The sequence below is a fragment of the Bison bison genome, unplaced genomic scaffold (assembly GCF_000754665.1).
Source record: "Bison bison bison isolate TAMUID 2011002044 unplaced genomic scaffold, Bison_UMD1.0 scf7180017864182, whole genome shotgun sequence".
NCBI classification, from domain to species: Eukaryota; Metazoa; Chordata; class Mammalia; order Artiodactyla; family Bovidae; genus Bison; species Bison bison.
The window spans coordinates 449260-465156 of NW_011494754.1; the positions used below are offsets into that span (position 1 = coordinate 449260).

Here is a 15897-nt window from a genome sequence, read left to right on the forward strand (position 1 = left end):
AAAATCACTGCAGATGGTGACTGCAGCCATGAAATTAAAAGACGCTTACTCCTTGGAAGGAAAGTTATGACCAACCTAGATAGCATATTGAAAAGCAGAGACATTACTTTGCCAACAAAGGTCCGTCTAGTCAAGGCTCTGGTTTTTCCAGTGGTCATGTATGGATGTGAGAGTTGGACTGTGAAGAAAGCTGAGCACCGAAGAATTTATGCTTTTGAACTGTGGTGTTGGAGAAGACTCTTGAGAGTCCCTTGGACTGCAAGGAGATCCACCCAGTCCATTCTAAAGGAGATCAGTCCTGGGTGTTCTTTGGAAGGACTGATGCTAAAGCTGAAACTCCAGTACTTTGGCCACCTCATGAGAAGAGTTGACTCGTTGGAAAAGACTCATGCTGGGAGGGATTGGGGGCAGGAGGAGAAGGGGACAACAGAGGATGAGATGGCTGGATGGCATCATTGACTTGATGGACATGAGTTTGAGTGAACTCTGGGAGTTGATGATGGACAGGGAGGCCTGGCATGCTGCAATTCATGGGGTCCCAAAGAGTCAGACACGACTGAGCGACTGAACTGAACTGAACTGAGTAGCTATAAAACATCCAGCCAAAGACTAGCAAGGAGATACTTTTTCTGCCCCTTTCTGATGTCTATGTCAGAAGCTTTCTCTATCTCTTTTATACTTTAATAAAACTTTATTACACAAAAGCTCTGAGCAATCAAGCCTCGTCACTGGCCCCAGATTTAATTCTTCTCCTTTGGAAGCCAAGAATCGCAGTGTCTTTCACAGCTCAGCAACAACCTTTCAGTAACATCTTGCAAAACTTAGTACAATATCACAACCAGGATATTGACATCGATATAATCAAGATATTGACTATTTCCATTGCTACAAGGATTCCTTTTGTTGCCTTTTTATACCCACAGACACTTCTCTGCCACCCCCCTCCTCAACTCTTGGGCCACTAATATATTCTGTTTCTTATGCCATTTCAAGAATGTTACAAAAATTGAATTTATGGTGGGTGATCTTTTGGGATTGGCTTTTTAAAGTAGACTATTTTTTAAAGCAGTTTTAGATTAAAAGCAGAAAAATTGGGCAGCAAGTACAGAGACTTCACATGAACCTATTCTCCCTCTACATTAGTGTGGTACATTTGTTACAATTACTGAACAACTACTGATATGTTATTAACTACAGTCCATAGCTTTTATCAGGGTTCACTCTTTGTGTTGTACAGTTCCATGGATTTTGACAAATGCATAACGTTGTGTATCTACCTTATAGCATCATACAGAGTGGTTTCCCTGCCCTAAAAGTCCTGTGTGCTCCACCTATTCATCCGTGCCCCCTCCCACTATCAAACTGTGACAACCATTGACCTTTTTACTGTCTCTATAGTTTTACCTTTTCCAGGATGTCATTAGTTGGACCAATATAGTATGTTGTCTTCTAGACTGACTTCTTTCACTTAGAAGTGTGCCTTTAAGGTTCCTCCATGCTTTTTCATAGCTTGATAGTTCATTTCTTCTTATCACTGAGTAATACTCCATTGTATGGGTATAACATAGTATATTTATCCATTCACCTAATTGAATAACATCTTACTTTCCAATTTTTGGCAATTGTGAGTAAAGCTGCTATAAGTATTTTGTGTATGTGAATGAATGTATATATAAATTCATTTGGATAAATACCTAGGAGTACAATTGCTGGATCAAATAGCCAGTGTTTACTCTTGTAAGAAGCTGTGTCTTCTGTAGACATAAAGAACAGACTTGTGAACACAGAGAGAGAAAGAGAGGGTGGTTCGAATTGAGAGAGTAGGATTAAAACCTGCACCTTACCATATGTAAAATAGATAGCTAGTGGGAAGTTGCTGTATGACACAGGGAACTCAACCAGGTGCTCTGTGACAACATAGAGAGTGGAATGGGGTCGGAGGTGGAAAGGAGGTCCAAGCGGGAGGGGACCTATGTATACTTAATGGCCGATTCACATTGTTGTATGGCAGAAACCAACACAACATTGTAAAGCAATTATCCTTCAGTTAAAATTAAAAGGGAAAAAAAGGAAATTGTGTCTTCCAAAGTGTCCATACCATTTTTCATTACAAACACCAATAAATGTGTTTTCCTGTTGTTCTATCTCCCACCTAGAGTTTGGTGTTGTCAGTGTTTTGGATTTTGGTCATTCTAAAAGATGTGAGATAATAGTGACATCTCATTGTAGTTTTAATTTACAATTCCCTTCCCTGGTGGTTCAGATGGTAAAGAACCTGCCTGCAGGATGGGAGACCTGGGTTCTATCCCTGGGTCAGGAAGATCCCCTGGGGGAGGGCTTGGCAACCCACTTCAGTATTCTTGCCTGGAGAATTCCATGGACAGAGGAGCCTGGTGGGCTGCAATTCATGGGGTGGCAAAGTCAGACACAGCTGAGCAACTAACACTTAACACTTAGTGACATATGATATTGAAAAACTTTTCATGTGCTTATTTGCTATCTGTGTATCTTTTTCAGTGAAATGTCCTTTATGATTTTTGTCCATTTTCTAATTAGATTGTTTGATATTTTTAACTGTTGAATTTTGGAAGTTCTCTACACATTTGTAGCTGTTAACAAATTTTCACAAACTGGATAATTTAAAACAACAGAAATTTTTTCCCATATAATATTGGCAGAACAAAGTCCAAAATCTGCCAAGTGCCAGTCCAAGTCCTGGCAGAATTGGTTCTTTCTGGATGCTCTGAGGGAAAGTTTGTCCCCTGCTTCCCTTCTAGTTTCTGGTGGCTTCCAGGAGTCTGTTGTGTTCCTTGTTTTGTGGCTGTATCTCTTCAATTTCTACCTTTATCTTTCATGAAATATTCTCTTCTATGTACCTTTTCTTCTGTCTCTTATAAGAACACTTGTTACTGGATTTAGACCCTACTGGGGTCCTTGAGAGTTTCTGAGACCCTGGATTACTCAGAAAGAACACAGGTACCAACTAGAATTCAAACAGAGTCTGAATGGTTGGGATAAAGGAGAATGAGAATAAAGGTGTTAGGAACGAAACAACTTATGTAAGACTTAACATTTCTCTGTGGTAACAAGGTGAGAGACGATTCATTTGTGGAATCCCAAATTTTGCAGCCAGATTTTTTAAAGGGGTAAACTGTCAGTGATCTAATACCATTGTTTTATTTCAGTGAATGCAGCAGGCTAGCTCTGATTTCCAGCAGCATGCTATTTGCCATTAGTATGTATAATATATATATAATTATATATATAATGTATACATATATATATATAATGGTCATATATTATTGGTTCTGATGGGTTTAGTTGGACCATATAGGAAAGTGAAATTCAAGATGGAAAAGACAAGACAGTATCATTTTTATTCCTACTAGGTAGAAAGAGCTTGAAGCCAAACTTAGTTAAATGTAATCCAGGTCTGATAAATCTCAAGATTTCAAATGACTCATGAGGTAAGAAAAGGAACCATGAGTGACAGACTGACCTAATTCACTGCCTTTATATGGATTCTGGCAGTAGAGGTAAGGACTGGAAACATTCCTCCACAAAATGGATCACCATCCCCAAAGGATGATCTCATCAGAATGTTCTGCTGCTGCTGCTAAGTCACTTCAGTCATGTCCGACTCTGTGCGACCCCATAGACGGCAGCCCACCAGGCTCCCCCGTCCCTGGGATTCTCCAGGCAAGAACACTGGAAAGTGAAAGTGAAGTCGCTCAGTCATGTCCAACTCTTCGCGACCCCATGGACTGCAGCCTACCAGGCTCCTCTGTCCATGGGATTTACCAGGCAAGAGTACTGGAGTGGGCTGCCATTTCCTTCTCCATCAGAATGTTCTGATGATCCACAAATACTCTCAAAGGGCCAGCCACACCCCTTGTTTGGTGTTAAATTTGTCTTTAAATTGCCTTTTTTGATCTCAGCAAGGCAGCAGTGAATGGTGGCATGAAACAAGATCTTAATTCTCTGCCCAGGAATTGAACCTGGGTATCCTGGGTACTAGCCACCAGACCAGCAAGGGCTAAAGGCTAGAAGCTATTTTCCTCTAGATCTTTGCTCCCAGTGAAAAATACATTTATCCCAGAGGCAGAAACTGTAAATGCAGGTACAAAGTTTACTATTACGGACATAGCACAACAACAAGTGGGAGAGCACATAGAGAAATCATTTGTTTAGTTAGGAAAGAAGCAAGGCAGAGATGCACCCCTGGAGAGAAAGAGTGTGGACGTCCTCCCTAGTGAGGAGGAGCACAGTAAAGAGGCGGTTAAGTCATTTATATAGGGCAGTTCTTCCAGGTCTTTGTCTGCCTTTAGCCAATTATCTGGTTTCTTTTTTCACACCTGACCTACCCTGGGACACTCCTCTAGGGTTCACTCACTCCTCAGCCAAGATGGATCTCAAAGTGAAGGTTTCTGGGAGGAGCAAGACTTATTATGGCCTGGCATTATCCCTTGACTTGTGACCCACAAGGAGCCTTTCTGTGCGTGTGTAATGTCTCCCTTGTCCCAAAAGAGGGGGGGACAAGGATCCCTTAATCCTTTACTCAAACAGAGTTTTCCCCTCTTTGTCCTTACCATGACTATTACCTTAAGGTGTTTACAAGACACGAACACTGGCTGTTTACCCTGTTTCTGTTGTTACTTCCATTTCAGAGGGCACACAGGAGGCTGATTGTAAATACCTTAACTGGAGCCCACCTATCTCTTGTCTCAGGAAATGCTAACGGTTGTAGGCATCCAGCCTGAAGCCCACATCTTCATGCCACATGAAATGGAAACAGGAGGCCAATTGTAGATGGCTAACCTGGAGCCCATCTAATCTTCTACATCAATACCATTAAAAGAAAGAAAAATTCCATTTCCTTGCTAAATTTCATCCTTTGCCTCCCATATTCTGTATTTATCTCAGTGATACACCATGATTAAAAACACAGGGCCATTTCATTTCACTAAAGATTGCTGTGATGAAGGGCCAAGATTAATGTTCAAAAACAATTCACTGACATGCTGGACAGGGTTTTTGTTGTGTCTCTATATCTCAGATTCCAATCTCTCTAAGGGCTCAATCTCAGTAGCTTTTCTTTCTGTTCTCAGGGTTCCTCATTAGAATATGTTTAATGTCTCCCCTCTTTTCTTTAATCTATTTGAGTTATATGTTTCATTTGCAAGCAGACTTGTCTAGCAAATTCAAGTGACAGCTTTCAGTTTGGCACAGCAAATGTGATGTTCTTCCTTCCTGTAAACATCCACAGGTGTACAGGGTCCTGAACAAGGCACTTTGGTTTAAAATTCAGGCCCAGGGACAGGGTTCCCTGAGGCAGGCCGTTACATATAAACAGTATCCTTTTAGTGAACAAAAGCAATGGGAAGCAAAAATTCATCAAAGGTTAAACAAAGTGAAAGAAGCAGATCTAACTGGAGTGCCAATTGGCTCTTCCCTGTAACACTTCCAGCAATGGCATATTATTTCTGAAAACCTTTTAAAGTTATTAGCGTGCATGTGTATTTCTGAGAGTAATTTTGCTCACATAAGTGTATTTTTTAATGTGAATTGTAATTTAAAGAAGAAACCCACTCTGTTGCATTGCTTCCCTCGTGGCTTAGCTGGTAAAGAATCTGCCTGTAATGGGGGAGACCTGGGTTCGATCCCTGGGTTGGGAAGATCCCCTGGAGAAGGGAAAGGCTACCCACTCCAGTCTTCTGGCCTGGAGAATTCCATGGACACAGTCCATGGGGTCACGAAGAGTCAGGACTTGACTGATTTTCACTTGCACTTTCTACTGCATTGGATGTACATTTGTGTGTTTGAATTCTATCAGTGCTGTTGTCCCAGCTTAGCTGTTGTATGACAGTACTCACAGCAGTAGGCAGTTTCCCCTGTTTTGTGTGGTAGACTGTTTAGAGCATGATTGCTCACTTAACCCCTCAGCTCCTCATGTACCCACTTAAGTAGAGGTACTTATTTCCACTTCAGGCTTTAGCATCAAGCCTCATTTTTCCTTGTTTCACCTGATTCTTTTATCTTTCACCCCCCATTCTCTCCAATTTTTCCACTGTCCAATTCTGGTGGAGTATGAATTCTTTTCCTAAGTATTTGCTGTGGCTTTCTGAAATTATAAATGAAAAACAGCTATCACGTACCGAAGAAGCCTGATTTCATTTTACTCATTAAAAAACAGTTTGCACAAACTGAGATTAACACCAGCATTTTGAAGTAGTTATAGGTAACATTACACTGAATATAAATGACCTATGAAATGGTATTTTTTTGAAACTTGACCACAGCTCCTTCTCTGAAAGATGACACCTAATTTTATTTTCCTTCTTTTGCTACAGCAGAATTCTCTTAATATCTCTTTAATGATTTGTCTAACATAGTCCAGAATAATATTAAAATATAGTGATAAGAAAAAGTCTGCTAACAGTAATCACTAGTTTTCCACTAAGAAACAAAAACTATTCAGTTAAACATACTAGCAAATGTTAAGTGCCTCCTGAGTTTAACATAAGACTTTATTTTCCCTTTGTTTGGTTTTATTCAGTGTTGAAAACAGACTTACATTCTTGTTTGGTAATCTTGTTAATGTGTTGCCAAAGTTAGTTATTCATATTTAATGGAGGTTTATGGATTATTTAAAATTTATATTGCACTGCATTTAGTAGCATGCTTTCTTCATTAAATTTTATCATATTTCTTCAAAAATATAAAATGAAACTTTTTTTTCACAATTTAGAACCATTTTATTAGCCATAGATTTATCTTTTCCTTAAATGTAGAAGAACACACTCTTGGAAGCCTCATCTTTGAGGATGGTAGCTCATTGATGACTTGTTTTCCCCATTTATCTTAGTCCTCACTGCTTTCTAGGTTTAATTTAAGCAATTTATAATTTTTCATAAACTCTTACATTTCATCAGAATTTTTTAATATGTTAACATAGGTTTTTAAAAACTATATTAGAATTTTTAAACACTGTAATTCTATGTATAGGTTTGGGTCTACTTTTATAGACAAAAATAATGTTCAAAACCTTTTTAACTTTGCAGTTGTTTAAGGAATTTTCAAGTTATAAACATGTAGATGTTTGTTTTGTGTTGTGTTTGGAAATTTTTAAAAATCATTTCTTAATTTTTTAATTGGAGGATAACTACTTTACAATGTTGTGTTAGTTATGCTGTACAAAATGTGAATCAGCTGTAAGTATACATATATCCCCTCTCTCTTGACCCTCCCTCCCTGAAAATTTTTTATATGAGAGATGAAATTTTTCCTGCCATTTCAGAGAACAAAGGATATCACAGTCATCAGCAGTTGCAGTCACCACAGATGGTTGATGAGCCCTAGGAGGACTCAGGAGAAGGCAATGGCACCCCACTCCAGTACTCTTGCCTGGAAAATCCCATGGATGGAGGAGCCTGGAAGGCTGCAGTCCATGGGGTCGCTGAGGGTCGGACACCACTGAGCGACTTCACTTTCACTTTTCACTTTCATGCATTGGAGAAGGAAACGGCAACCCACTCCAGTGTTCTTGCCTGGAGAATCCCAGGGACGGGGGAGCCTGGTGGGCTGCCATCTATGGGGTCACACAGAGTCGGACATGACTGAAGTAACTCAGCAGCAGCAGCAGGAGGACTCAGGAAGGAAAGAATACCTGCCATCTAACAGCCATCATACTGCAGCCACACCCTACAGTGAGCCCTGAGGAAGCTTAGGATATGGGGGGAAAATGGGATACTGGCCCCAGAAAGCTGAGGTATATATCAAAGGAATGATTTCATTGAGCCCAGACCATTGCAACTTCCCATGTATAGAAAAGGGCTAACTTCCTTAACTTGAGATATCTGGTTTCCTTTAATAATTTTTAATGTTCAGATTACATGCCCTTTGTTGCAAAACTTTATATAACCTGGCTCCTCCCCATATAACCTGGCTCCTCCCCTCCTCTCCTGGAGCAGTTCTCTCAGGGTTACTTGAGATGCTGTCTCCAGGGCATGAAGTCCTAAAAAGTCCCACCAAATAAAACATAACTCTCAACTTTTAGGTTTCAAATATTTCTTAAGTTGACAGATGCTTTCATTTTCATACAAGAATTTTGAATTTGGCTGCTTTCCTGTTTGTCAGTTGTCTCTGTGGGTGTTTACTCATATGCAGTGCTACAGATCAACAAAATATTTTGCTTCACTTTCAGTGGTTAAATCTGTTGAATTCAGTGCCTACTGTTTCTGAATAATTGGTGGTAGAAAGCTGTTTTGTCATATTACTTACCAAGTGTAATATCGATATTAGTATTTTACCATCAAAATGGTATGTCAAAATAAAAAATCTTATCCCATACTTTAAGAAATCAACCTATTTATACTGTTTTTCACGTAAAATTACCTGTCAAATAGTTACGTCTCGTTTTTTGGCTTGACATGTCCACAGCTTTCAGGATATAGAATCATCCTAGAACTCTTGGAAATCCCTTACTAAAAGGCATTTGAGAGAAAAAGCTGCCGTGATCCATGTTGGTTTGCTAGTTGCTTGGCTGACATTCTCTCCAAACATAAAGGGTTAAGCTAAAACTTGCTCTTTTCCCCAAGGAGAATGGAATCTCTAACCCGCCCACTCCCCTAACTCCCCCAACACCTCCCCCCACCACCTCCCCCCACCACCTCCCCCACTCCCCGCCCACCAGGAGCCTCCTCTGTCTATTCCCAAAATATAAAAATATTTACTCAAGATCACGAGCTTTGTGGGCCAGTTCTGTATTGCTAGTCGATCAGTTACTTGATTTTTTTTTTAATAAACCTAAGCTCTTTCTCAGAAATTGTAAGTGGCTCTGAAAAGAGCCCTTGGTTTCAGTTTGGTACTTTTCCAACTCTCTTCAGACGTTCAGGTCGTTTGCTTAGCTTTACAACTTGGGAGGTGTTACTTGCACTGGACCTTGTGGTGGTGACTCTCAGTCTTCTTGGGCAGCAGCACAGCCTGAATGTTGGGCAGGACACCGCCCTGCGCGATGGGCACACCACCCAGCAGCTTGTTGAGCTCTTCGTCGTTACGGATAGCTAACTGCAGGTGACGCAGGATGATGCGTGTCTTCTTGTTGTCTCTGGCCACATTGCCCGCCAGCTCCAGGATCTTGGCCATCAGGTACTCCAGCACCGCTGCCAGGTACACAGGTGCACCAGCCCCAACGCGTTCTGCATAGTTGCCTTTTCGGAGCAGGCGGTGAACTCGGCCCACAGGAACTGCAGGCCCGCTCTGGAAGTCCAGGTTTTGGCCTTAGCACATACTTTACCACCCTGCCTTCCACGACCAGACATAACTAAAGATGCAGACCGGTTATAACGGAAAATGTTACCGTTAGGGCAGGTGCGGGGGGTTGTTTATAGTCTCAGGTAGGTTGCGATTCGCTATCTGATTGGCTGATACTCTTGTATCACGTCAGAGTACGTTACTGGAATCACTTCATTTACATACACACACCCATTATCCAATCAGATGTGAGCTGCCCAACAGGGCATCTGAGCGCCGTACCTATAAATACCACCGTTGCGTTGAGTCAGTGCCAGTCTTTTGCCATCTAGGAGTTGTGCGTCTACCATGCCAGAGCTGACTACAAAGGGCACTACCATTTCTAAAAAAGGCTTCAAGAAAGCTGTAACTAAAACCCAGAAAAAGGAAGGGAAAAAGCGGAAGAGATGTAGGAAAGAGAGCTATTCAATTTACATCTACAAGGTGCTGAAGCAAGTTCATCCAGATACGGGCATCTCTTCAAAGGCCATGAGCATCATGAATTCGTTTGTCAGTGACATTTTCGAGCGCGTCGCAGGCGAGGCGTCGCGCCTGGCTCATTATAACAAGCGCTCCACTATCACGTCCAGGGAAATCCAAACGGCTGTACGCCTGCTGCTGCCTGGGGAGCTGGCCAAGCACGCCGTGTCTGAGGGCACCAAGGCTGTCACCAAGTACACCAGCTCAAAGTAAAGTTTCGGCCATCAGACGACCTTTGTAAACCCAAAGGCTCTTTTAAGAGCCACTTAAGTTTCTAAAGGGCTGTAGGCTTTTTGTTTGGCTGGTTAATATATGCGGGCAGGCTCTTATCACTAGAGTGAAAAATGATTAACATCTGTTTAATTTCACTCCCCATCTGTAATATGGTTAAGCAGGTAATTTGCTAGTCACATGTGACTAGTAGTGAAGTCTCTGATCTCAAGACATTCAAAGAAAGGAGCTCTCGAAATGTGTTTTCATGTAGGTTTTATGGTTGAGTGCCATGAGGAACATGGCTTGATCTTCTCTCGTATGTCTATTTCAAGTTTGTTTTAAATCGAGTGTTAGTGAAAGGGACCTGAAAACTGGAAAGATTAAGATAGTAGCCACGTCTGATATGGGAGCATTAAGGCTATTTTGCTGCTTTGCATTTTCTGCATTGTGTGAAAATTCTGGATTAGGTCAGATGCCCTACAGCTGCTGAAATTTAAAGTTCCTGAGTTTCTTGGTCTGGTGATGTCATCTGGAAAATATTAAAATTAACATTTTATTGTTTGTATTTAGAAATTTAAGAGGATGTATATAGGATCAGGAAGATCACCTGGAGAAGGGAAAGGATACCCACTCCAGTATTCTGGCCTAGAGAATTCCAAGAACTGTAAGTCCATGGGGTCGCAAAGAGGAGGACATGACTGAGCAACTTTCATTGTCACTTTCATATAGGATCAACTAGACTTTCACAGGAAATACAATAAAAGCTAAGACAGATGACATAGAAATCAGATGGCAGAATTCTGCTAACAATACAATTGGGATCAGATAACTGAATCTTCATTAGCTGTTAGACTAATGATTTTAAGATTCCTTCATGGGGAAAGCCAGTTCTGCAGCCACAGAATACTGCAGTTACTGGGGTATCCCACTCAATTCATGCAAGTTTATCTGCTCTTGACACCATCTTGATCATCAGTTTTTTTTTTTTTTTTTTTCCCACTGAATTTCTCTCATTACTTCTGCTATTAGTCCTCTAGTGTAATTTTGAAGAATTTGTAGTGGGTCAAATGATAACTAATCTCTTCAGAATGAATTTCTCATTAGGAAAGTCCACTTATTAGCTTCCTAGGGCAGCTACAATTACCAAAAACTGGTTGATATAAAACAAATATATTTTCATTGTTTTGAAGGCCAAGAAGCCCAGTATCAGTGTCAGTAGGGCTGGTTCTTTGTGGAGGCACCAAAGAAGAGTCTGTTCTATTTATGTCTCTTACCTGGCCTCTGGTGGCAGCTGACAATCTTTGGTGTTCCTTGGCTTTGCAGCTGCACCACTCCAACCTCTGCCTGCCTCAGTTTTCATATGGTCCTCTACTTTGCAGCTCTGATGCCCCTCTCCCTTTTCTCACAAGGATACCCTAAATTTTACCAGGATGATCTCAAAATTCTTAACTATACCCTATTTCCAAATAAACCTCACATTTAGGCATCAGGTTAAGACTTGGACATATCTTCTTGAAGGACATAGTTCAGCCTATTACACTTCACATATTACCAAACAAATCTTAAGGTTTAGCTTAACCTTAACTCACAAAATTTACATCACACTATCTGGATAGAAGTATTATAGAGTAAATTAAAGAGAATACAAAGCCTTCCTTAGGCACTGAATTATCTCGCTCATTCATAGTCAACTGAAATGACTTTGTGTGCTTGTGTCTGCCTCACTAAACTACAATGGAAACAATGAGAGTAAGGACTTCCTCTCTTTCTTACATACACATGCACACACACAATCAGTGAATGTTTGAAGACTGAAGAAAAGGGAAACAAATTTTAAAAACTTTTTTGGAAAACAAAGTAAACAACAAAATTCACAGTCACCTGTCCGTGACTTGCCCTGAAGAGTTAGCAATGTCGTCCTGCCAGAACCATGCAGTTTCCTAGTCAATTTTGGGTAGCCAGGTTGTTGGATTACAATATAGGTGATGGCAGTATTCCCACATTCCAGGGGTAATGGGCAGGGAAACAGCATATAAGGGTGTGGCATTAGAGCAAAAAAAGCCTACATGCTTACCTTTAGAGTTAGGCTGGCCCAGAGGATCCCAACTTCCTTAGGCACCAACAGTGGAAGAAAGCTACCCTTAATGTGTTAATATTCTGTTCTTTTTATCACACTCCCTTTCTAGATCTCTGCACAGCTTTGGGCCCTTCATAGAAAGGTTTTTTTTGTTGTTTTTTTTTAAGTCATTCATAGAAACGAAAACCCAAATAGTCTTCCTATTATTCCGAGAAACTTATGTTGTATACCATCAAGTTTTTCTGAATTTATTGGGGCCTTTTGAGGACACTGGTAACACAGTAACACCTGTGTTTAACCGAAGAGTACTTAACTATCAATCCTAGTACTCACTGAAATCTCTCAGTCCCAACTCTTTGCAACTCCAGGACTGTAGCCCACCAGGCTCCTCTGTCCACGGAATTCTCCAGGCAATACTTAATTAGGTATCCATTCCCTTCTCCAGGGGATGGAACTCAAGCCTTCCCCACTGCAAGCGAAGTCTTTTGTCATCTGAACCCCCAGGGAATGCCAAGAATTCGGGAGTGGGTAGCCTTCGCTTTCACCAGAGGAACATTCCGGACCCAGGAATTGAACCGGGGTATTCCACAGATCTTTACTAGCTAGCTACTGTAAAGTGAGCCAGCTTTTTCAAGTGTATTAGGTGGCTCTGAAAAGAGCCTTTGGGTTGTTGAAAAGTGGTTATTTTCACAAGCTTACTTGGAGCTGGTGTATTTGGTAACAGCCTTGGTACCTTCGGACACGGCGTGCTTAGCCAATTCCCCAGGCAGCAGCAGGCGCACAGCTGTCTGGATCTCTCTGGATGTGATGGTTGAACGCTTGTTATAATGTGCCAGGCGCGACGCCTCACCAGCAATACGCTCAAAGATGTCAGTGACAAAGGAATTCATAATGCTCATAGCTTTTGATGAGATGCCGGTATCCGGGTGAACTTGTTTTAAGACTTTGTAGATGTATATTGAATAGCTCTCTTTTCTGCATCTCCTACGCTTTTTCCCTTCTTTCTTCTGAGTTTTAATAACAGCTTTTTTGAACCCTTTTTTGGAGATAGTAGCACCCTTTGAAGACAACTCCGGCATGGCTAGTGTCAGCAGCTCTTCAGTGTTATCAGTTCTTCTTAGCGTTAGCAGCTCTTCACTGTTTAAACAGCCTTTTATAGTATGAACAGCTCGCAGTAGAAAGAGCAACTCCACACGCCGAATGATCAAAGACGTTTTGTGGGTGGAAAGAGTGGTATTTATAGGCATGTACTGAAGTGACGTGTCAAGAGGCCAACATCTGATTGGATACCTGGGAGTGTCATGTATGTAAATGAGGCAATTCGCTTGAGCTTTGCTGATTGGCTAGATGGCCATCAGCCAATCAGAAAGCAAAGCACAACCTACCGTCAGGCTATAAATAGGTCCAGTAAGTTTGGTCTGTTTTTGTATGCATTATCACCAGCTTTTTGCAAAGTTATGTTGGGTCACAAGAAGCAAGATGGCAAGGCGCATGCTAAGACGAAAAGTCGCTCTTCCAGAGCAGGTTTGCACTTTCCCGTGGGCAGGATCTACCGCCTGCCCCACAAGGGCAACTGTGCCGAGCGCGTTGGGGCAGGTGAGCCAGTATACTTGGCAGCGGTGTTGGAGTACTTAATGGCTGAGATCTTAGAATCAGCAGATAATGCATCACATGACAAGAAGAAGACCCGCATCATTCCTTGCCACTTGCAGCTGGCCATCCATAATGAGGAGCTCAACAAGCTGCTGGGCGGTGTGACTATTCAGGGTTGCGTCCTGCCCAAAATCCAGCCTGTGCTGCTACCCAAAAAGACCGGGAGCCACCATCACAAAGTACAGAGCAAGTAGTCATAGTGCAGAATGCTAGTGAGCAATTCTAATATCTGGTGAAAGGACAGCAACCAAAGGCTCTTTTCAGAGCCATTCAAATATATCAGTGAGGGCTGTGACCTAGACTGGGCCTGTAAATTGCAATTTTCCAGCAATAGGCTGCCGAAAATCTCCAATAACCACAACTTTTGTACTATGAAAGTATTTGAATGTTCATTCTAATACCTGAGGTTCCTTGAAGCTGTTTCCTTGTGGGCCCTCAAGATGCTTATCAGGTAAGAGGAGCAAAGCTTCTTTCTAATACCTTTTTATGGCTCATTTTGGTGAGTATTTGACAATCTCTGACTTAACACATGCCGAGAAAATGTCTTAAAATATAATGTCCATCAAAAACCTTAATGGCATTATGTGAGGGAGAGAGGGATACTAGTATCTCTAGAAGTAGAAATGTATCACATGATGTGTCATTGAAATTATTACAGAGTTTTGGTCAGATTTTTCAAGAGATTTAGCCTCTGCAAAACAGTGCCTTCACTTGATCTGTATTATAAACACCAATAAAAATTGGAAAGCAAACGAACGATTGTCAGACTTACAGAAGATTCAGCAGTTTGCCCTATTCCAAGGACAAATTCACTGGTTATTTTTTTGTAAGTCAATTTAGACACTTAGCTACATGTAAGACAGGTACAAAGAAAAGTATAGAGTTAGGGTAAGAAAAGATGAAAGTAAACTTCCATATGTTGATGAAGGACAATCAAGTTATGAAAAAGCCTATCAGGTCTTGAATTAATGTACGTAGATAAGACATGCGATTGAGGAGGGCACAAAAGGAAGGGGAATTTTTGAAAACTGAAAAGGAAAAAGGAAATTCATAGATACATTGAACAAAACTAGATTATGTTTAGAACATGGTATTAAAAACTTTAAAATGAAATATTAAAATCCAAGAATGCTGATGTGATTGGCTTAAATGAGGGATATGTGAAAATTTTCCAAAACAGAAGAATTCCAAATAAAATAGATGGTCCTCCATCAAGCAGCTGGAACTTAACTCCCCAGACTTAAAGTGGAGCATGCAAAAGCCAGGAAGAATGCAGTGACTTTACAGAAACCTGCAACACTGCCTCAGATGATGAGTGTTAACATAAGTGATAAACCACGTTGTTTGTGTGTGCTCTTAATACGATGTGTTGAGAAGGGCAATTCACTCATCTAGTCTTCCAACAACCCATAATCTCAGCCTAAACATGAGAAAAGCATCAGACAAATCCAAATTGAGGAACATTCTTTAGAATATGAGTCTTCAAAATTACCAGGGTCATTAAACACAAGGAAATTCTGAGAAACTGTCAGCCCAGAGCAGTTAAGGAGACATTATAAGTAAATGCCATATAAAACAACCTGGGGATTAATCAGCACATAATTTATAGTCAGCATCCATCCCTATTCAAGGTTCCTTCACATCCACAGATGCAACGATAGATTGCATAGCACTGTAATGTTTACTATTGAAAAGTATCTGCGTACAAATTCAAACTCGAATTGCACAAGAGTCAACTCTATTTTGTATTGGATCCTGGGACAGAAAAACGCTGGACTGGAAGAAACACAAGCTGGAATCAAGATTGCCGGGAGAAATATCAATAACCTCAGATATGCAGATGACACCACCCTTATGGCAGAAAGTGAAAAGGAACTCAAAAGCCTCTTGATGAAAGTGAAAGTGGAGAGTGAAAAAGTTGGCTTAAAGCTCAACATTCAGAAAACGAAGATCATGGCATCCAGTCCCATCACTTCATGGGAAATAGATGGAGAAACAGTGTCAGACTTTATCTTTTTGGGCTCCAAAATCACTGCAGATGGTGACTGCAGCCATGAAATTAAAAGACGCTTACTCCTTGGAAGAAAAGTTATGACCAACCTAGACAGCATGTTGAAAAGCAGAGACATTACCAACAAAGGTCCATCTAGTCAAGGCTGTGGTTTTTCCTGTGGTCATGTATG

General features: G+C 41.0%; 4 protein-coding genes and 1 pseudogene across 16 annotated transcripts in view; 3 read left to right on the plus strand and 2 right to left on the minus strand.

Moving 5' to 3' along the window:
• SLC17A1 (solute carrier family 17 (organic anion transporter), member 1) overlaps nucleotides 1-15897 on the plus strand; it is a 240445-nt gene that overhangs the window by 114331 nt on the left and 110217 nt on the right. The window lies entirely within an intron of this gene.
• LOC104991114 lies at nucleotides 8704-9379 on the minus strand (annotated as a pseudogene).
• LOC104991113 (histone H2B type 1-A) lies at nucleotides 9571-9997 on the plus strand. Its single transcript, XM_010843463.1, has one exon. The coding sequence runs from the start codon at nucleotides 9601-9603 to the stop codon at nucleotides 9982-9984; it is 384 nt and encodes a 127-aa protein (XP_010841765.1). The 5' UTR covers nucleotides 9571-9600; the 3' UTR covers nucleotides 9985-9997.
• On the minus strand, nucleotides 12740-13166 carry LOC104991111 (histone H2B type 1-A). Its single transcript, XM_010843462.1, has one exon. The coding sequence runs from the start codon at nucleotides 13138-13140 to the stop codon at nucleotides 12757-12759; it is 384 nt and encodes a 127-aa protein (XP_010841764.1). The 5' UTR covers nucleotides 13141-13166; the 3' UTR covers nucleotides 12740-12756.
• LOC104991110 (histone H2A type 1-A) lies at nucleotides 13505-15539 on the plus strand. The gene has a single exon (XM_010843461.1). The coding sequence runs from the start codon at nucleotides 13519-13521 to the stop codon at nucleotides 13906-13908; it is 390 nt and encodes a 129-aa protein (XP_010841763.1). The 5' UTR covers nucleotides 13505-13518; the 3' UTR covers nucleotides 13909-15539.